The 21555-nt window shown below is 44.4% G+C and overlaps 1 protein-coding gene across 1 annotated transcript in view; it reads right to left on the bottom strand.

The window, feature by feature from the left end:
• Positions 1-4584: 4584 nt before the first annotated feature.
• The window catches only part of FSD1 (fibronectin type III and SPRY domain containing 1), a 34639-nt gene continuing 17668 nt past the window's right edge, over positions 4585-21555 (bottom strand). The window contains exons 3-13 of the mRNA XM_070936696.1: positions 21248-21379; positions 19966-20067; positions 18662-18684; positions 17900-18021; positions 16065-16274; positions 14476-14574; positions 12937-13096; positions 12114-12193; positions 8964-9215; positions 8125-8213; positions 4585-4695 (exon numbers count right to left, since the gene is read on the bottom strand). Of these exons, the coding sequence (XP_070792797.1) occupies positions 4585-4695; positions 8125-8213; positions 8964-9215; positions 12114-12193; positions 12937-13096; positions 14476-14574; positions 16065-16274; positions 17900-18021; positions 18662-18684; positions 19966-20067; positions 21248-21379 (1380 nt within the window). The remainder of the gene's footprint in view (positions 4696-8124; positions 8214-8963; positions 9216-12113; positions 12194-12936; positions 13097-14475; positions 14575-16064; positions 16275-17899; positions 18022-18661; positions 18685-19965; positions 20068-21247; positions 21380-21555) is intronic.

The following is a 21555-nucleotide window of genomic DNA, read 5'->3' as shown; positions in this document are numbered from 1 at the left end:
TAGTCCCGCTTTGGGCATGAAAGTCACTTGAGTGACTTTGGGCCAATCACCGGGAGATGGTGAGTTCTAGTCCCGCCTTAGGCATGAAAGATAGCTGGGTGACTTTGGGCCAATCACCGGGAGATGGAGAGTTCTAGTCCCGCTTTGGGCATGAAAGTCACTTGAGTGACTTTGGGCTAATCACTGGGAGATGAGTTCTAGTCCTACCAGTTGGTTGACTTTGGGGCCAATCTTTTTCTCTCTCAGCCCAGCCCACCTCACAGGGTGGTTGTGTTGGAGAGAAATAGGAAGAAGAACCTGTGTCAGATACATTCACCTTATTGAGTTAAATAGAATAACTGCGACTTTGCTCTGGGCCCTTCAGAAAAGAAAAACGGAAAGGAGGATTGTCTAATGAGGAACCTGCAAGTCTCCATCTTAAAAAGCTGAGTAGAAAAGTCGAAAAAGGATTTTTATTTATTCATTTATTGGTTGTCACTTTAAGATGTACGTTGGTTAGGATGCCAAAAGCTAAGCGTTGTGGATTCCACTTGTCTTGACTGGCACTTTTCCCAACTTCTGTGACTTTTTAGATGTCTGGACTTCAATTCCCAGAATTCCTCAGCCATCCAGTTTTTTTTCTATGCATCTTGTGGTACTGGGGAGATAGTCCTCGACTTACAACCGCAATGGGGATCAAAGTTCCTTTGCTAAGTCAGGCAATGACTTGTTAAGGGAGTCACCCCCAATTTAACAACCTTTGCTGCCGTGGTTGTTAAGCGAATCACTGCAGTCGGTAAGTGAACCATGTGGTCGTTAAGCAAATTTGGCTCGCCTCATGGCTTTTGCCGGGAGGTTGGGAGGGAAGAGGGAGAGAAGGAAGGAGGGAAAGAAAGAAGGAGGGAGAGAGAAGGAAGGAAGGAATGGAGGGAGGGAGGGAAGAAAGGAAAGAGGGAGAGAGGGAGGAGGGAGAGAAGGAAGAAAAGAGAGGGAAGGAAGGTAGGAGAGAGGGAGGGAAGGAAGGAAAGAGCGAGGGAAGAAGGAGGGAAGGAGAGAGAGGGAAGGAAGGTAGGAGAGAGGGAGGGAAGGAAGGGAAGGAGAGGGAGGGAGGGAAGGAAAGGAGGGAGAGGGAAGGAAGGAAGGAAGGAAGGAAGGAAGGAAGGAAGGAAGGAAGGAGCGAGGGAAGAAGGAAGGAATGGAGGGAGAGAGGGAGGGAGGGAGGGAAAGGGGAGGAAGGGAAGGGAAGAAAGGAAAGAGGGAGAGAGGGAAGAGGGAGGGAAGAAAGGAAAAAAGGAGGGAGAGAGAGAGAGAGAGGGAAGGAAGGAAGGAAGGAAGGAAGGAAGGAAGGAAGGAAGGAAGGAGGAAGGTGGGAAGATCACAAAGGGTCAACAGTTCTATCCAGTGAACCCAGGTACAACTGTTGTAAATTCATCCTGGTTGCCAAGTGCCCAACATTTGGTCACATGACCATGCAGTTGCTGTGACGGACATAAGTCCGAGGACCTGGCCTCAGTCACGTTTTTCAGTGCCATTGTAACTTCAAAGTATCACGAGTTCCCCAGAAACACAGGTATGAGTATGGTGAGGTGGTTTTTTTCCTGTTAGATCTCTACTTATTCACAGGCCGGCAGGCGTTTGCTGCTTATGGAGAAATCTGAATTTTATTACGAAGGCCAGAAGCTGGTTGAAGGATGAGACATTAAAACGAAGAAAAATACCAACAAATCTCATTTTGCCATGCGGATTAACCTCCCTTGATCTGGCCAAATCTATCACCTTCGTTGCATTTCTGAATTATTTCTTTCATTTGGCTAACATGTTGCTTTGGCAATTCCACCTTTAAACGAGTTTGCGCAGATTCCCCAGAAAAGAGCTGATCGAATCAACATCGCAGCTCTCCTTCTAAAATAAAAGGTAAGTTTCTCTCCCTCATGGAGGAGAAAAAGACGCTCGAGGAAGAGCAACATACTTTTGGGATATCCAAGGTTTGAGGTGGGCCTACCGGTAGTCCTGGACTTACGACGACAATTAAGCCCCAAAATGTCTGTTGCTAAGGGAGACAGTTGTTAAGTGAGCTTTGCCTCATTTTACAACAATTTCACATGGTCATTAAGTGACTCTGGCTTCCTCATTGACTTTGCTTGTCAGAAGTTCGCAAAAGGGGATCATGTGACCCTGAGGGGGAACACTGCGACTGTCATAAATGTGAGGCAGTGGCCAAGTGGCCGAATTTGGCGAAGTGGGTTTTGCCTCATTTTACGACCTTTCTTGCCACAGTTTGTTAAGCGAATCCCTGCCGTTGTTCGTGGTACACGGTTGTTAAGCTTTGATTTTGCTTGCCAGAAGGTCGCAAAAGGGAATCACGTGATACTGAGACCATCATAAAGGTAATCACAGGTAATCCTCAACTTACGACTGTTCATTTAGTGACCGTTTGAAGTTACAACAGCACTGAAAAAAGTGACATGACCATTTTTCCCACTTACGACCGTTGCAGTATCCCCATGGTCAAGTGATCAAAATTCAAATACTTTTGGCAACTGACCCCCCATTTATGACAGTCGCAGTGTCCCCTCGGGTCACGTGATCCCCTTTTGTGACCTTCTGACAAGCAAAGTCAATGGGGGATGCCAGATTCACTTAACAACTGTGTCACTAATTTAACAACTGCAACTGTGGCAAAAAATGCCATAAAATGGGCTAAAATTCACTTAAGTGTCTCACTTAGCAACAGAAAGTTTGGGCTCAATTGTGGTCGTAAGTTGAGGACTAAATGTATGAACCGGTTGCCAAGAATCTCAATTTTGATCACCTGACCATGGGGAGGCTGCAGCGGTTGTTAAGTGTGAAAAATGGTCGTAAATCCCTTCTTTCAGTGCCCTTTCAGTCACTAAACAAGCAACTGTAAGTTAAGGATTATCTGTAGTTGTGACTTTTTCTGCATGTAATATTTTTATTACTGTCTCTTAGTATTTCACTGCTTTATGGTTTTGTTATTGTGTATGTATGTTATAATTAAGATTAACAATAAAGTTATTTGCTTACTTACAGTACTGAACAACGCTATCAGAGCTTGGAAGCTAAGCAACATTTGGTCAGGTTAGTCATTGGATGGGCGACATCAAGGAATGGCAGGCTTCTAAATCCCACTGTTAAAAGTCGGAAAAACTTCACGGAACAAAATTACAAGCCCTTTTGATGGAGTTACCAAGGATGTTATCACCAAAAGCGGGGTTTCCCAACCTCGGTCACTTTAAGACGTGTGGACTCCAACTCCCAGAATTCCCCCACTAACGGTTGCTAAATGGAACAGTGGTAAAGTGAAGTCTTATCGGTTGCCTGGTGCAAAACAATGGAGAGTCTCAAATATCTGCAAACTGATTATACGACAGCTTCTGATTTCCTTTCTAAGCAGCCTTTTATTCAGAAACGTGAGGACTAGAATCTTAGTTTATTCGCGACTAGAATCTTTAGTTTTTTTTAATTCTTGAGGACTAGAAACTATTTTTTTTTTTGAGGATTAGAATCTTAGGTTTCTTCTTGAGGACTAGCATTTTAGTTTATTCTTCCGGATAAAATCATAACTCGAATAATAGCGACGGAAAAAACTGTTTTCTCCTCTCGAGACCGTTCGGAAGAAATAACCTAGCTTTCGCAAGCCGACAGCCAAAATTCAGACAAATCCATTGTTTATCATTTGAAGCAACATTCCCCTTTTCCAAAATCCAGCCAAAAAAAAAAAAAAAAGAGAGAGATTTTGGATTGGGTGAGTAATTCATTCAGGCCAGATTAAAGAGTTTTGCAGACTTATTTTTGCAGAATTTTGCTCTCTGCAACGGTAGTGGCTTGTCTTGGTAATTTTGAGGGAAATTTTGGGGTGTGAGAGGTCAGAAAACCAGAAAATGCACAGTGCTTCTAATGTCCTTTTTTTTTTTTTCAACAAATTTTCGTGCTACACGAGAGGCGCCATCTCGTCACCCCACTGACGGCACCGGATAACCGAGGGGGAACCCCGGGATTAAAATCCATCAAGGGCACCATTTTTTTTTGCAATCCCATCTAAATCATCTAATATCTTCCAGATAACATCTTTTAAGTCTCCACGATGACTGCTTAAAGCGGGGGGGGGGGGGGTCTCCAAACTGGGGCCATTTTAAGACTTGTGGACTTCAACTCCCAGAATTCCTCAGCCGGCCATGTTTGGTTTGAAAGACATCAAAATGGCTTCCTCGACTTGGTGCCAAGGAGCTGGACTTCCAAAGATTCCCTCTCTATGGTTTCCGTCCTGTAGGATGAATTATGGATCCAGGCACCTTAGAAGTCTCTGGTCCCATGGTTGGAAGATGGATCTTCGCATCCCAGGACTATAGAGGCAGGTGCCACTTATGGACCACGCTCTCCATGCTGCCTAGGGAATTCTGGGAGTTGAAGTCCATGAGGCTTAAAGTTCCCAACTTTGGAGACCCCTGGGTCCAAAACCTGGAAGAAAAAAAAAAAAGAAGATATATTGGTGGTGTGTGTTTTTTTTTTTTTAAATACAGTGGGGTCTGTGACCGTGAATGGACTGTCTCTCCGTCTTGGAAAGGAGGAACGTGACGGGCGTCACTAAGTGAGGCTGGTAGTGGAACTGCTAGTCGCGCTGTTGCGCTTCTGAAGGCATTTGACGGCGCTGGGAACTTGCAAACCGGAGTAGACGTGGAAGCTGCCACACCACACCTGACCAGAAAAGAAAAGAAAAAACGAAAATAAGCTTGGGGGAAAAAAATTTGCAACAGGTCCAAAGAATGATAGAAAGTCAAGAGATCACAAGGAAAACAAGGAGGCTGCTGTAAAACTCTAAAAAGTAAGGTGTCTGTTTGTCTGTCTTATCTATCTATCTATCTATCTATCTATCTATCTATCTATCTATCATCATTTAACGACCTCATAATCCCTTGTGGGGTGGAATCTGGGCAACTGAATGGAGCTGAATATTTACTGGCCGGATGCCTTTCCTGTCACCAATGCGGAGTTTTGTTCAGCAGATATATTCTCATTGTGCCCAGAGAGAGAAATATCTGCCTCTACCTAGGATCGAACTCACAGCCTCCTAATTGTGAGGTGAGAACTCCACCTCTAGAATACAGCAACACACACACACACACACACACACACACACACACACACACACGTATATATGTATGTATGTATATGTGCATACAGGTCAAAAGTCTTGGTGGCCACAAGTGCACTAAGAGCCGCCCCTCTGGAATTTTTGCAGGACATAGGTCTGCCATTTTGACTTTTTTGACCTCCCTGTCATGGATGCTCCTCCTGAGTGATGCACTTATCTTCAGAGCTAAACCACTCTTGCTACACGTTTGTTTTGGAAGGGGAAAAATGTGAATTTTGTATCGGTCTGCGAGAGAGGGGAGAAAAGGGAAGATTTTGGACAATGCCGAAAAGATTCCTGCTGTTTTCCATGATTTTTTTTAGCGCTCCATTGAAAAGTGTAGTATTTTGATAGGACTGATTATTGCTTTTTTTGTTTTTTGGATGGCTGCTATGTAGGATCGATGTATCCTTCCTTCCTTCCTTCCTTCCTTCCTTCCTTCCTTCCTTCCTTCCTTCCTTCTCTCATCTTCCTTCCTTCCTTCTCATCTTCCTTCCATCCTTTCTTCCTTCCTTCCTTTCTTCTTTCCTTTCCTTCCTTCTCATCTTCTTTTCTTTTCGTCTCTCATCTTTCTTCTTTCTTTCCTTCCTTCTTTCCTTCCTTCCTTCCTTTCCTTCCTTCTCATCTTCCTTCCTTCTCTCATCTTCCTTCCTTCCTTCCTTCCTTCCTTCCTTCCTTCCTTCCTTCTCTCATCTTCCTTCCTTCCTTCTCATCTTCCTTCCATCCTTTCTTCCTTCCTTCCTTTCTTCTTTCCTTTCCTTTCCTTTCCTTCCTTCTCATCTTTTCTTTTCTTCTCTCATCTTTCTTCTTTCTTTCCTTCCTTCTTTCCTTCCTTCTCATCTTCCTTCCTTCCTTCTCATCTTCCTTCCTTCCTTCCTTCCTTCTCTCATCTTCCTTCCTTCCTTCTCATCTTCCTTCCATCCTTTCTTCCTTCCTTCCTTTCTTCTTTCCTTTCCTTCCTTCTCATCTTTTCTTTTTGTCTCTCATCTTTCTTCTTTCTTTCCTTCCTTCTTTCCTTCCTTCCTTCCTTTCCTTCCTTCTCATCTTCCTTCCTTCTCTCATCTTCCTTCCTTCCTTCCTTCCTTCCTTCTCTCATCTTCCTTCCTTCCTTCTCATCTTCCTTCCATCCTTTCTTCCTTCCTTCCTTTCTTCTTTCCTTTCCTTTCCTTCCTTCTCATCTTTTCTTTTCTTCTTTCATCTTTCTTCTTTCTTTCCTTCCTTCTTTCCTTCCTTCTTTCCTTCCTTCTCATCTTCCTTCCTTCCTTCTCATCTTCCTTCCTTCCTTCCTTCCTTCTCTCATCTTCCTTCCTTCCTTCTCATCTTCCTTCCATCCTTTCTTCCTTCCTTCCTTTCTTCTTTCCTTTCCTTCCTTCTCATCTTCTTTTCTTTTTGTCTCTCATCTTTCTTCTTTCTTTCCTTCCTTCCTTCTTTCCTTCCTTCCTTCCTTTCCTTCCTTCTCATCTTCCTTCCTTCTCTCATCTTCCTTCCTTCCTTCCTTCCTTCTCTCATCTTCCTTCCTTCTCATCTTCCTTCCATCCTTTCTTCCTTCCTTCCTTCCTTTCTTCTTTCCTTTCCTTTCCTTCCTTCTCATCTTTTCTTTTCTTCTCTCATCTTTCTTCTTTCTTTCCTTCCTTCTTTCCTTCCTTCTCATCTTCCTTCCTTCCTTCCTTCCTTCCTTCCTTCCTTCCTTCCTTCCTTCCTTCCTTCCTTCCTTCCTTCTCATCTTCCTTTTTTCCTTTCTTCTTTCATCTTCCTTCCTTGTCTTGCCACAAGGTGATTCTTCTGCATTATTCTATTTTTAATTGCCACATACTGTGGGATGGCCAGACTCAGAATGGGAGTTGGCCCATTTATAAAGTATTAATTTAATGAATTAAATTTAACCAATTAAACCAAATTCAATTATTAAATTACATTAAACTGCATCAAATTAAAATTAAATTAAATTGCATTATTCAACTAAATCAAACTAAATTAAATTATCAAGTGAAACTCATTAAATTAATTAAATTTAATCAATGGGATTATTCAATTTAATCCATTAAATGACATTTAATTATTCAATTAAATTAGGTAGACATTTGTCGTGAAGGGCTGGAGAGAAGACAGAGATTTAACAATCGTCTTCAAATACCTGCAGGAAAGTCACATCGGAAGACGGACTCTAATCCTTATGGGTTCCAGACCCCAAACACATTTAAGATTTAAGTTTAGTAGATATTGTGGTTGAATGAAAGAAAAACTTCTTAACAATAAGAGCAGTTTGCGTGCCTGGTGAAACCCAATGGGATGTATTTAAATACAGGCTGGACCACCATCCAACGGGGGGATATTTTAATCTGGACCCCTGCACAACAGAGGAGGGTGGACTGGATGCCCTCAAGGGTCCCTCCCACTTCCAAGGTTCTATAATTCTACACTTCTAATTTCTCACCTAGCTGAATTTTATTGTGCTAGTGTAGCATACTCTAGATTTAGATATGGAGAAAGAAAAAAAGGAATGATTTCTAATCCTTTAGAGCCTAGATGTACATAATCAATAAATATAAATCAGCCATCCAGAGATTCTTTGCAGAGTGAGATGGGTGGCATATCAATTTAATAAATTAATAAATATAAATCAGCCACCCTAGTGTTGCTTTGCAGAGTGAGATGGGCGGCATATTAATTTAATAAATTAATAAATATAAATCAGCCACCTCAGAGTTGCTTTGCAAAGTGAGACAGGCAGCATATTAATTTAATAATTTAATAAATTTATGGCGGGGTATGTGGTTCTGTCACTTCATCCAGCATAATTCACTTCCTTGATCCAATCTATTAATTGATCTCCTTTAAGTACGGTAGTTCAATAGATCTCAGCTTTTCCCGTCCTCCAGCAAAATCCCACCACAAGGACTAGAATCTTGTATTTTCACAGTATTTCAAAGATCTTCATCGCATGTTAGAAACCCCACAAGTTTCTTCTCCGCTACCACTTCCAAATCTCTTACCATAAAGGCCGGGAGAACCGGTTGGGTAAATTTGGCCCGAAACGTGTGAAGCAACTGTTTGGTTTTGGCGTTGTAGAACGAGAGGAATCCTGCAAAAGAAGGAAAAGGGAAAAAAAGGGGGGCTCTTGAGGGATGAGGGAAAGGAGAGAATGTGGACAAGAAGAAGTAGAAGGGGGACCACAAAATTTATCTATCCCAATCTGACAGGGAAAATTTGGGGAAGTCCCCCCCCCAAAAAAACCCGTTATTACGCCTTCCTGGCATTTCTAGAGGCAGTCCTCGACTTATGACCAGCATCGGAACCAGAATTTCCTTCGCGAAGCAAAGTGGTTGTTACTGAGTGAGTCGTGCCCAGTTTGGCAAGCCAGTAACATGGTTTTAGGTGAATCGGCGACTTTGATGGTCGCAAGCGTGAAAAACGGTCCTAAGTTGCTTTTTTTTTTTTTTGCACCGTTGTAACTTTGAAACAAAACAGTTTGTACTTTCGGGATTACCGGCCTCCTCCCCGAGAGGTAAAGAAGTGGCAGTAGTGTTCTAAGGTAGACTGCTCCTCCACAGGGATGCTCCGTTCGGCTAGCCAAAGCTCTACCAAATAGCCACGCCCATAGTCCTGACTGGCCACGCCCACCACAGGAACCCATTAGAGAAAAGGCAAGCCCCTCCCCTCCCCACCATGACCTCATATTGCCTATCAAAGGGGCGGAGTCAAAACCATCAAGATGCTAAATACGTGCTCACTCTCCAAGCCCCTCCCCTTTATACCTGTAATCTGTTTAAATACAGGTAACCCTTATTATTATTTCAATTTATTTCCCACCCATCTAGTCATAAGAAATTACCTTCGTGAAAATTGCAATAGACGCCTAGAATATCCGGAACTGGGATGTCCAAAATTTTAGCCTTGTTGTTGTGTTTGGCTGTGAAGCTGACCTGCAGCCAGTTATTCAGATGAAGGCACCAGGAAGAAGAAGTTTTGCCCAGCTGGTCAAACTTGCCCAAAGTCCGATAAGCCACGCCCACCGCAAAGGCCTTGCTGTCCCGGTCGTAACGCACCTCCCAGTAGTGGTCACCGCTGTCAATCAGAGTGTCCCCTGCAACGGGAAGAGTTATCGAGCCCTTGGATTGGTTGATAAATCCGTTTCCTTTGTTTTCATTGGCTAAAATCAATGCGTTTCTCAAGCTCAAGGACTTTAAGATGTATGGACTTCAATTCAATTTGTTTTATAAATTGGGGTGTTTTAAATTTGTTCGTGGGCCAAAGTGTTTAATGTATTTTTAAAAGTTTTTTTAACGTTTGTATTATGTGTATTTTATCTCTTGGCTGTTCACCGCCCTGAGTCCTTCAGGAATAGGGCAGTATATAAATTTAATAAATAATAATAATAATAATAATAATAATAATAATAATAATAATAATAATAATAATAATAATAATAATAATAAGCCATGGCTGGGGAATTCTGGGAGTTGAAGTCCATGCTTCCTAAACTCGCTGATCTTGAGAAACTGGCTAAAATAAACCTAAATCTGTGTTTAATGCAGTCTTTCTCAACTTTTAAGATGTCTAGACTTCAACTCCCAGAATTCCCCAGCTACGTGCTTCAAAGTATGGGGAATTGTGGGAATAACCACAAAAAATTGAATTAATTTAATTTTAAATTTAGGAACTTTATTGTTTCAATGTTTTATACTATATTTTATTTAATATCCGTAAAACGGCTGGAGTCGGCTTGGGCCAGATGAGTGGCATACAAGTTTGATAATAAAATAAAATAATAATATAAAATATAAAACAAACCCAGCACAAGACAGTTGCAATGTGTGACTTTCCTAGCCAAAGTTATAGGCCTGACTAGAAGACCTCTGAGGTCCCTTCCAACTATGGCATTCTGTTAAAAGTCACTTAAAAGTGACTTTTTTCCTCCCTAAACAAAAATCAAGGCACGAGGAGAAAAAATACCAATGCAATCCTAACAAGCTAACAGAGATTGTGAGCCAGGATGGAGCTAAAATTATCTCCCTGAACTTTTAAAAATAATTATTAAGCCAGGAATCTCCAATCAATTCCCATCAGCTGCAAATTTAGTTCCTGGCCCCACCCACTTCTCTGAGCTCTGTAGCTCCGCCTCCTACAGAAGCTCCGCCCTCACCTACCCATCACAGTCCTTGTCTCTACTGGAATTCTGGGAGTTGAAGTCCACGTTTCTTAAAGTCACTGAGCTTGAAAAACTGGCTAAAATAAACCCAGAGATGGGATTCAGCCGGTTCGGGCAAATCGGATGCTAATTTTACTTCTGGTTCGCCGAACCGATAGTTGAAAGGACTGGCTGGCACCACCCACCCCGCCCCTCCCCTTCCAGGAGTCTCCATGCGGCCCATTTTGGATGCCAGGAAAGTGCAGGGCCCGCGCGGAGGCTCTGGGAGTGCGAAAAACAGGCCTCTTGGAAGTTCTGGAAGTCTGGAAACAGGCCTGATTCTGGCCTACGGAGGGCCTTCGAAGCCCAGGGGAGGCTGTTTTCGCCCTCCTGGAGGCTCAAGAAAAGCCTCTGGAGCCTGGGGAGGGTGAAACACCCCCCCCCCGCCGTGGTGCAGGAGGCCAAGTAGGCCACACCCACCATGGCCATGCCATGCCCACCCAGCAACTGGGCAGAGAATCAGTCGCTAAAATTTTTGAATCCCACTCCTGAATAAACCTATGATAAACCTGGATTTCTGAGTTTAACTCAGTGTTCCTTAACCTTGGCAACTTTAAGATGTGTGGACTTCAACTCCCAGAATGCTCAGCCAGTGTTTGTCGACTTACCGAATGTTTATTAAGCATCCCCCACCTCCCCTAGAGAATGAAATATTTTGGGGGATATTAAAAGAGGCAGAATATTAAATTTCCCCTAAAGGAGAAATGGAGGAACATGTTCTTAAAGGCAGAAAGCAGGCCCAGTCTTCCTGGAAAACAGCTCTAGCAGAATCCTGAAGTCTTTAGAGACGGATATTTTGTACCCATTAAGAAAGCCAGGCCACCCTATTCATAAACAAAATACCTTCAGCCACAGCTCCCACAAAAGGCTGAAGCTGATGGGATTAAAATGTAAAAAAAGAAAGAAGCCTAAAATCTACATTTTCCCCACCCAGCTCCAAGGACAGGGCATGACCTCCTAGCCACAATGGGAGTCGGGCAACAATAATCAGAATACTAAAAGCAGTGGTGAAATCCAAATTTTTTTATTACTGGTTCTGTGTGTGTGTGTCTTGGTGGGCATGGTGTGTCTTGGTGGGAGTGTCTTGGTGGGCGTGGCAGGGGAAGGATACTGCAAAATCTCCATTCCCTCCCCACTCTGGGGCCAGCCAGAAGTGGCGTTTGCTGGTTCTCCGAACTACTCAAAATGTTCGCTACCAGTTCTCCAGAACCTGTCAGAAGAGCCTGTTAGTACAGTGGACTGAAGCACTGTTATTAACATCTGCTGCTTGCAATTATTGCAAGTTCAAATCTCACCAGGCTCAAGGTTGATTCAGCCTTCCATCCTTTCTAAGGTAGGTGAAATGAGGACCCAGATTGTGGGGGCAATAAGCTGACTTTGTATAAATATACAAAAGTATGAAGGCTATTGCTTAACGCATTGTAAACCGCCCTGAGTCTCCGGAGAAGGGCGGCATATAAATTAAAAAGCAAAAAAAAAAAAAACAAAAGGAAAAACCTGATGGATTTCACCCCTGACTAAAAGGGCACACTGAAACACAGGTTAAAGTACATTTCACAACAGGCATCTCCATTGCAAAGCCCCAAAGAGTTTATAAAAGCTCACGTATCTCAACCCTCATTTTGTCAGCCACCCCAGAAACATGCTGCTGTCACTGAAGTTTCCAGCTTCTCACTAAACAGAGACCTCCTTACCTGCAACTTGCCTCCATTTTATTTCCTGTGTCTTCCTCCCTGGACCAGATTTTTCTTCTAACACCCCCAAGATGACCCAGGATACTGACGAGATCCTTACCTAACACCGTGTAGGATTCGGCGGTGAATCGGTCTCTCCCTCCGCGGCCTGTCGGCATCCTTTTCGGAGACTGGACACACCTGTGGATGAGAAAACCCAGAGGAGGACATATTATAAATGTATGCAGGTAGTCCTCGACTTACGACCACGATCGAGCCCAAATTTTCTGTTGCTAAGTGAGACACTTGTGGAATGAGTTTTGCCCCATTTTACGACTTTTCTTCCTGCATTTGTTCAGAGAATCACTGCAGTTGTTAAATTAGTCAGGCGGTTGTTAAATGAATCTGGCTTCCCCGCTGACTTTGCTTGTTAGAAGTTCACAAAAGGGGATCCCGTGACCCGGGGACACAGCAACCGTCATAAATACGAGTCAGTTGACAAGCATCTGGATGTAAATCACGTGACCATGGGGATGCTTCACCGCATTGTAATTGTAAAAAATGTCCTAAGTCACTTTTTTCGGTGCCATTGTGACTTTGAACGGTCACTAAATGAACTGTCGTAAGTGGAGGACTACCTGCATTCATTTAATGGCAGTATTTATCAGCCTAGCTTGAGAATGACATAAAGCAATCCAGCCGAAGTTCAATTCTTTATCTGCTCCCACCATAGAGACAGACTCTTGCCAGAGTTAAGCTACACAGGTAGTCCTCGACTTACAACCGTTCGTTTAGTGATCATTCAAAGTTACAACGGCACTGCAAAAAGTGACTTAGGACCGTTTTTCATACTTATGACCTTGCAGCATCCCCATGGTCACGTGATCAAATTTGAAGCTGACTAAATGAAGAAATAAACCAGCAAAACCCAGCAAAGATCTTACCTGGCTGGAGAATTAACCGGGGAGGCGGTTCGGCCCTTCCCGTCCTTTTCTCGCGCTTTCATGTCTTGTACCTTCCCACCCATGGCGTCCCATTCCACACTCAAGTCTTCCACCTTGAGGTTCAGGTGGCTGGTGCTGCCATCCAGGCGGTACATGAAGGCTGGGAAGAGAAGAAAGAAGGAAGATGCTTCCATGTTCACATCTAAAGTCCCTTCCTCCCTCCCTCCTCTTTTCTTTCCTTTCGTTCCCTTCATCTTTCCCTCCTCTCTCCTTTCCTTCCCTTTCCTTCCCTCCTTCCTTCCTCTTTTCTTTCCTTCATTTCCCTCCCACTCTTAATTTCTCCTCTCATTTCCTTCTTTCCTTCCTTCCCTCTCTCCCCATCCCTTCCTTCCTCTTTTCTTTCCTTCCCTGTTCCCTTCCTCTTTCCCTCCTCTCCCCTCCAGCTCTTAATTTCTCCTCTCATTTCCTTCTTTCCTTCCTTCCTTCCCTCTCTCCCCATCCTTTCCTTCCTTCCTTCCTTCTTGCCTTCCTTCCTCTTTCCTTTCCTTCATTTCCCTCCCATTCTTAATTTCTCCTCTCATTTCCTTCTTTTCTTCCTTCCTTCCCTCTCTCCCCATCCTTTCCTTCTTTCCTTCCTTCCTCTTTCCTTTCCTTCATTTCCGTCCCATTCTTAATTTCTCCTCTCATTTCCTTCTTACCTTCCTTCCCTCTCTCCCCATCCCTTCCTTCCTTCCTCTTTCCTTTCCTTCCCTGCTCCCTTCCTCTTTTCCTCCTCTCCCCTCCAGCTCTTAATTTCTCCTCTTATTTCCTTATTTCCTTCCTTTCCTTCCTTCCTCTTTCCTTCCTCTCCCCTCCAGCTCTTAATTTCTCCTCTCATTTCCTTCCTTCCTCCCTTCCTCCCTCCCTCCCTCTCTCCCTCCCTCCCTTCCTTCCTTCCTCCCTCCCTCCCTCCCTCTTCTTCCCTCCTACTCCTAATTTCTCCCTCTTTTCCCATTCCTCCCTCCCTTCCTTCCTTCCCAATCTTGATCCAAGATCCCCATATTGTTTCTGCTTTAATGACCGCAGAGGTCACCGAACAACCTGAACCACAGGGCATATACTGAGGACTAGCTGTATAGTCAATATTTATAAAATAGTTTTAGCCTTTTCTGCGGATTTCCTAGTCTGCTCTACTTACTGGGAGGGACAATTTCCTGCAATGCACAACTTCACTGATCAACGAAGCAAGTTAACGGGAAAGACCTTTAAGACTATCTAGCTCAACCCTCATTCTCCTTTCCTCTTGGCGTTGTTCAAGTTCAACCCAGGCTTTGATCACCCAGATGCAGTCGCCATTTTGACTTTTTTGACCTTTGCTCCAGATGCTCCTGAGTTTAACATTATTGGGATCACAAACCTATATTCCCCATAAATCCAAACTAGGAAACCACAAACACCAGAATTGGAACTTTCCAATCCTGGCTAATCTTTAATCTGGGCTGGAAATCCACACTGCCACCCCCCCCACCTATGCATAAACCATCTCTTGGGGTTGCCCACCTCTTGTTTCCAAAGTGACCGGCTCCGAAAACTCTCCTGCCACCGCTTTGTTGCAGGCTTTGACTCGAAAATTCATGTACTTCATGTCAAATTTCAACCCTGTAGAGATGGAGCAGCAAAGAGGAAGTGAAGGGAACCTAATATTTATCTACCGTGTTTCCCCCGAAAGTAAGACCCTGTCTTATATTTTTTTGAACCCCAAAATAAGCGCTTGGCCTTATTGTCACGAGGTCTTATTATTTTGGGGCGCATGGAGCAAGACGGGGCTCCTCTTGCCATCTTACCTGATTTCCAGTTCTGTCTCCCTAACCCTAATCAGTGGAAATGGCGGGGACCGGATGCGCATAAATTTAAATATTTTCAGGGGTGGGGCTTATTTTAGCGCATCTGCTCAAAAGCCCAATTGGGCTTATTATCAGGGGATGTCTTATTTTTGGGAAAATAGGGTATTTCAACCACCATATAGGATCTCCTGCTTGAGCAGCTCCCTTCCAGCTCTATTCTGATTGATTGATGTCATGGTGGTTTGTGCAAAATGTCATCGGAATCAGGATTCAAATAATTTAACCGGTTCTCTGCCCTAATGACTGGCTGGGTGGGCGTGGCCATGGTGGGCGTGGCCAGGGGGTGTGACAGGCAGCACTCGGCCTCCTGAACCCCCCTGGGAGCAAAAATGGGTTTCGGGGGGGGGGGCGCACCACATTCCCCCCGCACCAGGGGTGGGTTCTAAATTTTTTTACTACCGGTTCTGTGGGCGTGGCTTATTTTTGGGGTGTGGCTTGGAGGTCATGTGACTAGGTGGGCATGGCTAGCTGGTCAGAGTCATTTCTGGAAGGTCCTCGCACTTACGACCAGTCCTCGTACTTACGACCCGACTCATTTGTTTGCTTTTAACACTGATCAGCTGTAGGGCGGCCCTTTGAAGTCCCGCGGCAAGAATTTAAACAGTTTTTTTCCCTCTAGTCATCAGCTGGGACTCAGGAGGCAGCAATAGATTGGGGGTGGGACCAAATAAAAGGTAAGAATAACGTGGGGGGGTGGGAGAGCGGAGGGGGGGAGAACCGGTTCGGTGACGTCATATCGTCACCGCTACCGGCTCGGCTGAACCGGACCAAACCGGGAGGAACCCACCACTGCCCCGCACCCCGTTTTGGACCTAGTAGGCCTCCCTGCAGCCTCCTGAGAGCAAAATCGGGCCACGGGGGAGGGGGGGTGCTGCGCCCCCCCCCGTGCCCCATTTTGGGCCTAGTAGGCCTCCCTGCAATTATCTGGGAGCCAAAACAGGGCACGTGGGGACTCCCGGAAGGGACAGGGAGGGGAGGGGCCAGCCAACAATTTAAAAACCGGTTCGCTCAAATCGTCCCGAACCGGCTGAATCCCTCCACTGATCGTAATGAGCATGACATCATCATGGTTTGTTCCAGACCTTTTTAGCATCCTCAGACAAGGTGCGAATTCCAAATCTCTCTGTCGGGATAGCGGGCAAGATAGTCACCTACCTGCCTAAGAGGGAGGGTGTTTGACCTCCCCCCACCCACAGGTAGGAAAATTTGAACCCAGCTCTTGTGTCCCAACCTGCTTGGCCTTACCGGACAGCGTATACTCGGTTTGTCTGATCCCTTCAATAACCATCCAGGGATGGTCTTCCTTGACCCGTGGAGGCCCTTCAAAGTTGGTCTTGCGATATTCCATCACGTAATGGTCGATCTTGCTATCTTCTTCCGGCATTTTCCAAACAAGTGTTACGCAGTTGTCGGCCACCAACGATTCAGCCACATCTATCTCAGGAGCGCTGGGAACTACGTTTCAAATCGGGGAGATAAAAGAAAAGATTCGCAATCAGGATTCTCGTTTCGGCCTCATCAGGGACTAGTCCCTTTTCCCTAGGAGATTCAATTGCCTCTTCAAGTTCTACATCAGTCACTCAAGGTAGAGGGAATGAGGATTTTTGAAAATTACTAACTCTCCCCATGGCTTTAATAAACATGTGCTAATTAGTTTAAAAATTGTTAAAGACCATAATGGGAAAATTGTATTTCAGGTTTTTGGGGGAATTCAATCCAATTTTAATTAATTCCATTTTTATTTCCCCCAGTTTTTGAAAAGGTTGATTAATACCTGGATACCTTTTAAAGCACAGTTTTTCAAATTTGACTACTTTAAGATGTGTGGGCTTCAATTCCCAGAATTCCCTTTCCAGCCAGCATGCTAGCTGGGGAATTCTGGGAGCTGAAGTCCACAGATGCTGATTAGGGGAGTTGAAATTCAACCATCTTAAAGTTGCCAAGTTTTAAAAAAATACTGCTTGAAATCCTTACCAAGACTAACTTTAAGTATATATTACAGAATAAATGAGTTGTCTGTTTTCTAATAAATTACTTTAATAACTGAGTTTTTAGCTTTTTACCTCAGCTAATGTTTTTACTTTCCTGGGTAAGGAACTATGATTCCTGCACATCAACTATGGCCTGTTCTCCCTTCTAATGACAACTCCAATATCATTGCCAATCAGATGCAGTTACATGATGCTTCACTTAATGACTGTGCTGCTTAACAACAAATTTTTTGGTTCCAATTATGGCTGTAAGTTGAGGACTACCTGCAAACCAATTTGGTGTAGTGGTTAAGGCACTAGGCTAGTAAACCAGGAGATGGTGAGTTCTAGTTCCAATTTAGGCATGAAAACTGGCTTGGTAACTTTGAGCCAATCACCAGGGGACTGTGAATTCTAGTTCCAATTTAGGCATGAAAGCTGATGGGTGACATTGAACCAGTCACCAGGAGACGGTGAGTTCTAATCCCACCTTAGGTGTGAAAACCAGCTGGGTGATTTTGGGCCAATCACCAGGAGACTGGGAGTTCTAGTTCCACCTTAGACATGAAAGCCGGCTGGGTGACTTTGGATCAATCACCAGGAAATTGTGAGTTCTAGTTCCAATTTAGGCATGAAAACCGGCTGGGTGACTTTAGATCAATCACCAGGGGACTGTGAGTTCTAGTTCCAATTTAGGCATGAAAGTTGGCTGGTGACTTTGGGCCAATCACCAGGAGATGATGATTTCTAGTTCTGCCTTTGGTATGAGGGCTGGCTGGGTGACTTTGAACCAATCACCAGGAGACGGTGAGTTCTAGTCCCGCCTTAGGCATGAAAACCAGCCCGGTGATTGGGCCAGTCTTTCTCTCTCAGCTCAGCCCACCTCACAGGATTGTCGTTAGGGGAAAAACAGGAGGGGGAAGGAATATTATATATATTCACCCCTGTGGGTTACTGATAAAGTAAGAAAGGTGGGATTTTTAAAAAAAATCTAGTAAAAATACGCTTGGTGAATGCACCCTGGCTGTGAACCATGGACTTGGTAGTCTTCGGCTGGAAAAAAAAAAATTACCCTAGCTTGCAGAAGTAAAATCACATTTTCCAATTCACCTGGCAGGAATTTGAGAGTCTGTAGCATTTGGCGCTCCTGGGCAAAATCCACCATCAAGTGGCTCATGTTGTCAGTTACTTTAGCCTTGAGCGAGAGGCGGAAGGCCGGGGCCATCGTCACGCTACGGAGGGGAAGGAGAGGCGAGTTAGAAAGGTGCGCCATCAACCCCCCCCACCCATCGCACCCCTGCCAACACGTCTTCCGCAGCCTAGCGAGAGGGATCAGAGAAGGCGACATGCAAAGAACCCAGCGCCCCGGATCCAACCTGGCAAAACCTTATCGGCCAAAGTGTCTACAAAGCATGTGCAGAGTTCTGAGGGTAAACCTTCTGCAGGGTCTGCCTCCAGGGCAAAAGCCAAGGAGCTTTTTCTGAGCATGCGAAGAGTGACTTGCCTCACCAAGCGACCGCCTCCCGCCAAGGACATGTAGGAAGATGGGCTGGCTGGCCGAGACAATGGGAAGTCAAGGGGACGCTGGGGCATGGGCAGAGTGCACTTCCCCTTGCCTACTTGGAGGAGGGCAAAGGAATCTCTCTTAAGGGCCAGCTTCAATTTCGACTACAAATCAGCGTTTCTCAACTTAATGATTCTAAGATGTCTGAACTCCCAGAATTCCCCATTCTCTGCTGGCTGGGGAATTCTGGGAATTGAAGTCCAGACATTTTAAACCTATTTTAAAGACATCATAGCCCCCCCCCCTTTCCCCACCCCAGAGGAAATAACAATGCCAAAAGCTGACTTTTAGCGGCCAGGTGTGCCTACCTGTCCTTGATCTGTTTAGCAGCCTTCGAAGCAGCGCAAGGAAGATGGAGAAAGAAGGGAAGGAGAAGAAGAAAGAGAAAAGGAAGAAGAAAAGCAAGGAAGGTATCACAAAGACGAATTAAAGAAGCATCGCTTATGTTGATTTTAGACAGGAAGCTCCCCAGGAAGCATGCTAAGCTGCCGTCCACTGCATGCATGCAGAATATCATTCTCACCACCCTCTGGCTTCCCCTATGCTTTTTAATCCTCCCAAGAACCCTGAGAGGTAGGCCAGCGGTGAATTAAAAATGTAATAAAACACCCAACTATTGTCCAAGATCCATCCGAATTCAGGCCTTTTTTTATCCTCCCCCAAAACCCTATGAGGCAGGCAAGGGCGAATTAAAAATACAACACAGGTAGTCCTCGACTTACAACCGTTCATTTAGTGACCGTCCAAAGTTACAACGCTGCGGGGAAAAAAGTGACCTCCAAGCGTTTTTCACAGTTACGACCGTTGCAGTCGTAACTGTGAAACTGTGAAACCATCACATAAACTGTGATGGTTATGTGATCAGAATTTGGACACTTTGGCAACTGACTCACATTTATGACCGTTGCAGTGTCCTGATCATCTTTTATGACCGGCTGACAAGCAACGTCACAGGAGAAGCCAGATTCACTTAACCACTATGTCGCTAACTTAACAACCGCAGTGACTCACTTAACAACGGCGGTAAGGTAGGTCATCAAATGGGGCAAAACTCACTTAACAACGGTCTCACTTACTGACAGAAACTTTTCTCTCTATTGTGGTCGTAAGTCAAGGGCTACCTGCACAAGCCCCCCCCCCAAATATCGGCCAATGAAAGTTATAGTTTGGGATCCATCCAAATTGGGGGCGTTTTTTATCCTCCTAAGAACCCTGCGAGGTAGGCAAGGGTCGATCAAAATAAATAAATAAATAAATAAATGAGCCCCTCTCCAAATGTCGTCCAACCCACGTGATAGGCTGGGATCCATCCAAATCTGAGGTCATCATGGCGTTTGGGTCCATGTTCTCCAAAAGGGGGTTGGAGGAGAGTACCCATCATCCACAGCCTCCGATTTGTGAGGGATCATGGGAGTTGTAGCTGTCCCTCAGCATACCAGTTTAGAAGGATGCACCATTAAGGCATCGTGGAATCTCTTAGCACGTATTTATTTAACCAACGGCTTTGAACCCCTTGCACCGTTTGTTCTGTAATTACGTGTGCGTGTACACACGTGTGCACATGCAAAAACACACGTGCGCTCACACACACAGAGCTAAGAATTATTTTTACCTGGTAGAAGTCATGATTCTCAGCTCCTTGGAGGGTGTGGTTGGCGGTTTCTAACAGCTCCTCTGAGCTTTCCAAAGCTTTTGTGCACGCTGCCAGCTGGTTCTGGGTGCGAAAGACGAACAGAAAAAGCATTTTGTTGTTTTGTTGTTCCGCCAGGCTGGGTTAGCAACATAATTTTAAATTGGATGTTTTAAATTTTTGGGGTTTTAAATTAAGCCAAATTTATTTAATATTTTTAAATTATTTTAAATTGATGTTGATTCTGTTTTTAAATAGGCTGTACACCGCCCTGAGTCCTTTGGGAGAAGGGCGGTATAGAAATAAAATAATAATAATAATAATAATAATAATAATAATAATAATAATAATAATAATAATAATAATAATAATAATAATAATAATTATTATTATTATTATTATTATTATTATTATTATTATTATTATTATTATTATTATTATTTCCCCCCACATACGCACACAAGAGAGGATGTTAGTAAAAATAAGAACAAATTGAAAGAGTGAGCGAAGAGAAGTTTGGCTTGCTCCCTTTTCGTTTTCTGGCTCTGAATTCCCATTAATGTTATTTATTTATTTTTAAAGAAAAAAAAAATCTGGATTTTGATTCAGGGACGGGGTCAAAGGGAGGGATTGGCTGAGAGACCCGGGTCCAAGTCAACATTCTGCTGCATTTTTGTCTTGAGAAACTCGCTGGCGCGAGATGGAGAGGGACTGCAAAGCTCGGGTACAGTTTGAAAGGGAAACAGAGAAGATGATGTTTAATTAATAATAATTAATAATGAAGCAGGCCACTAGCGATAACACTAGTGCTGCCTCTTGGTTGTAAATACATAGGTGACCCCTAGGGGGCAGCAGCACCAAAGATCCTAGAATGGGAGTCTCCAACCTTGGCAACTTTAAGACTTGTGGACTTCAACTCCCAGAATTCCTCAGCCAGCTTTGCTGAATTCCTGGCTGAGGAATTCTGGGAGTTGAAGTCCACAAGTCTTAAAGTGGCCAAGGTTGGAGACTCCCATTCTAGAATGCTCAAACTTTCGGGAAAGCCCTAAGTTGAGCCTCCCTGTTCAAGCGCAGTCTACCTTAAGTAGCCGCCCTTGGAGGCCCAAACCTATCAAACAGCGTTTTTCAACCTTGGCAACTTTAAGAAGGGTGGACTTCAACTCCCAGAATTCCCCCAACCAACGTGGATCTCTTTTATCGTCTTCTCAGCCGTGGATCCTAAAACCCATAACGCACAGCCTCTCTTTCGCGGAGCGGCCTTTACCTGCAGCTCGTAAGTCCGGCTGGCTCGATCTTGTTTGATTTTCATCAACATCCCTTCCTTGAGCTCATCCAGCAGGATGTAGAGAGACTGGAACTCGGCTTCTAGGTCTTCTTGAACCCGATTCGAATTGCTCTGGTTGGGAGAAGACAGAAGAGGAAGGTGGAGGTAGTTTTGCCCTGATGGGATGGGAGAATGGCAGGCTCCCTCCTTTGTGATTCGGGGTGTCGAACAGTGTGTGTTTGTGGGGGGTTTAGGAGAAACTCAACCTGGTGTCCAGTGGTGGGATTCAAATAATTTTAACAACCGGT

The sequence above is a fragment of the Pituophis catenifer genome, unplaced genomic scaffold (assembly GCF_029215685.1).
Source record: "Pituophis catenifer annectens isolate HBS135680 unplaced genomic scaffold, rPitCat1.0.hap2 SCAF_1, whole genome shotgun sequence".
Lineage (NCBI taxonomy): Eukaryota > Metazoa > Chordata > Lepidosauria > Squamata > Colubridae > Pituophis > Pituophis catenifer.
This window is presented reverse-complemented; position numbering and strand designations above follow the sequence as displayed.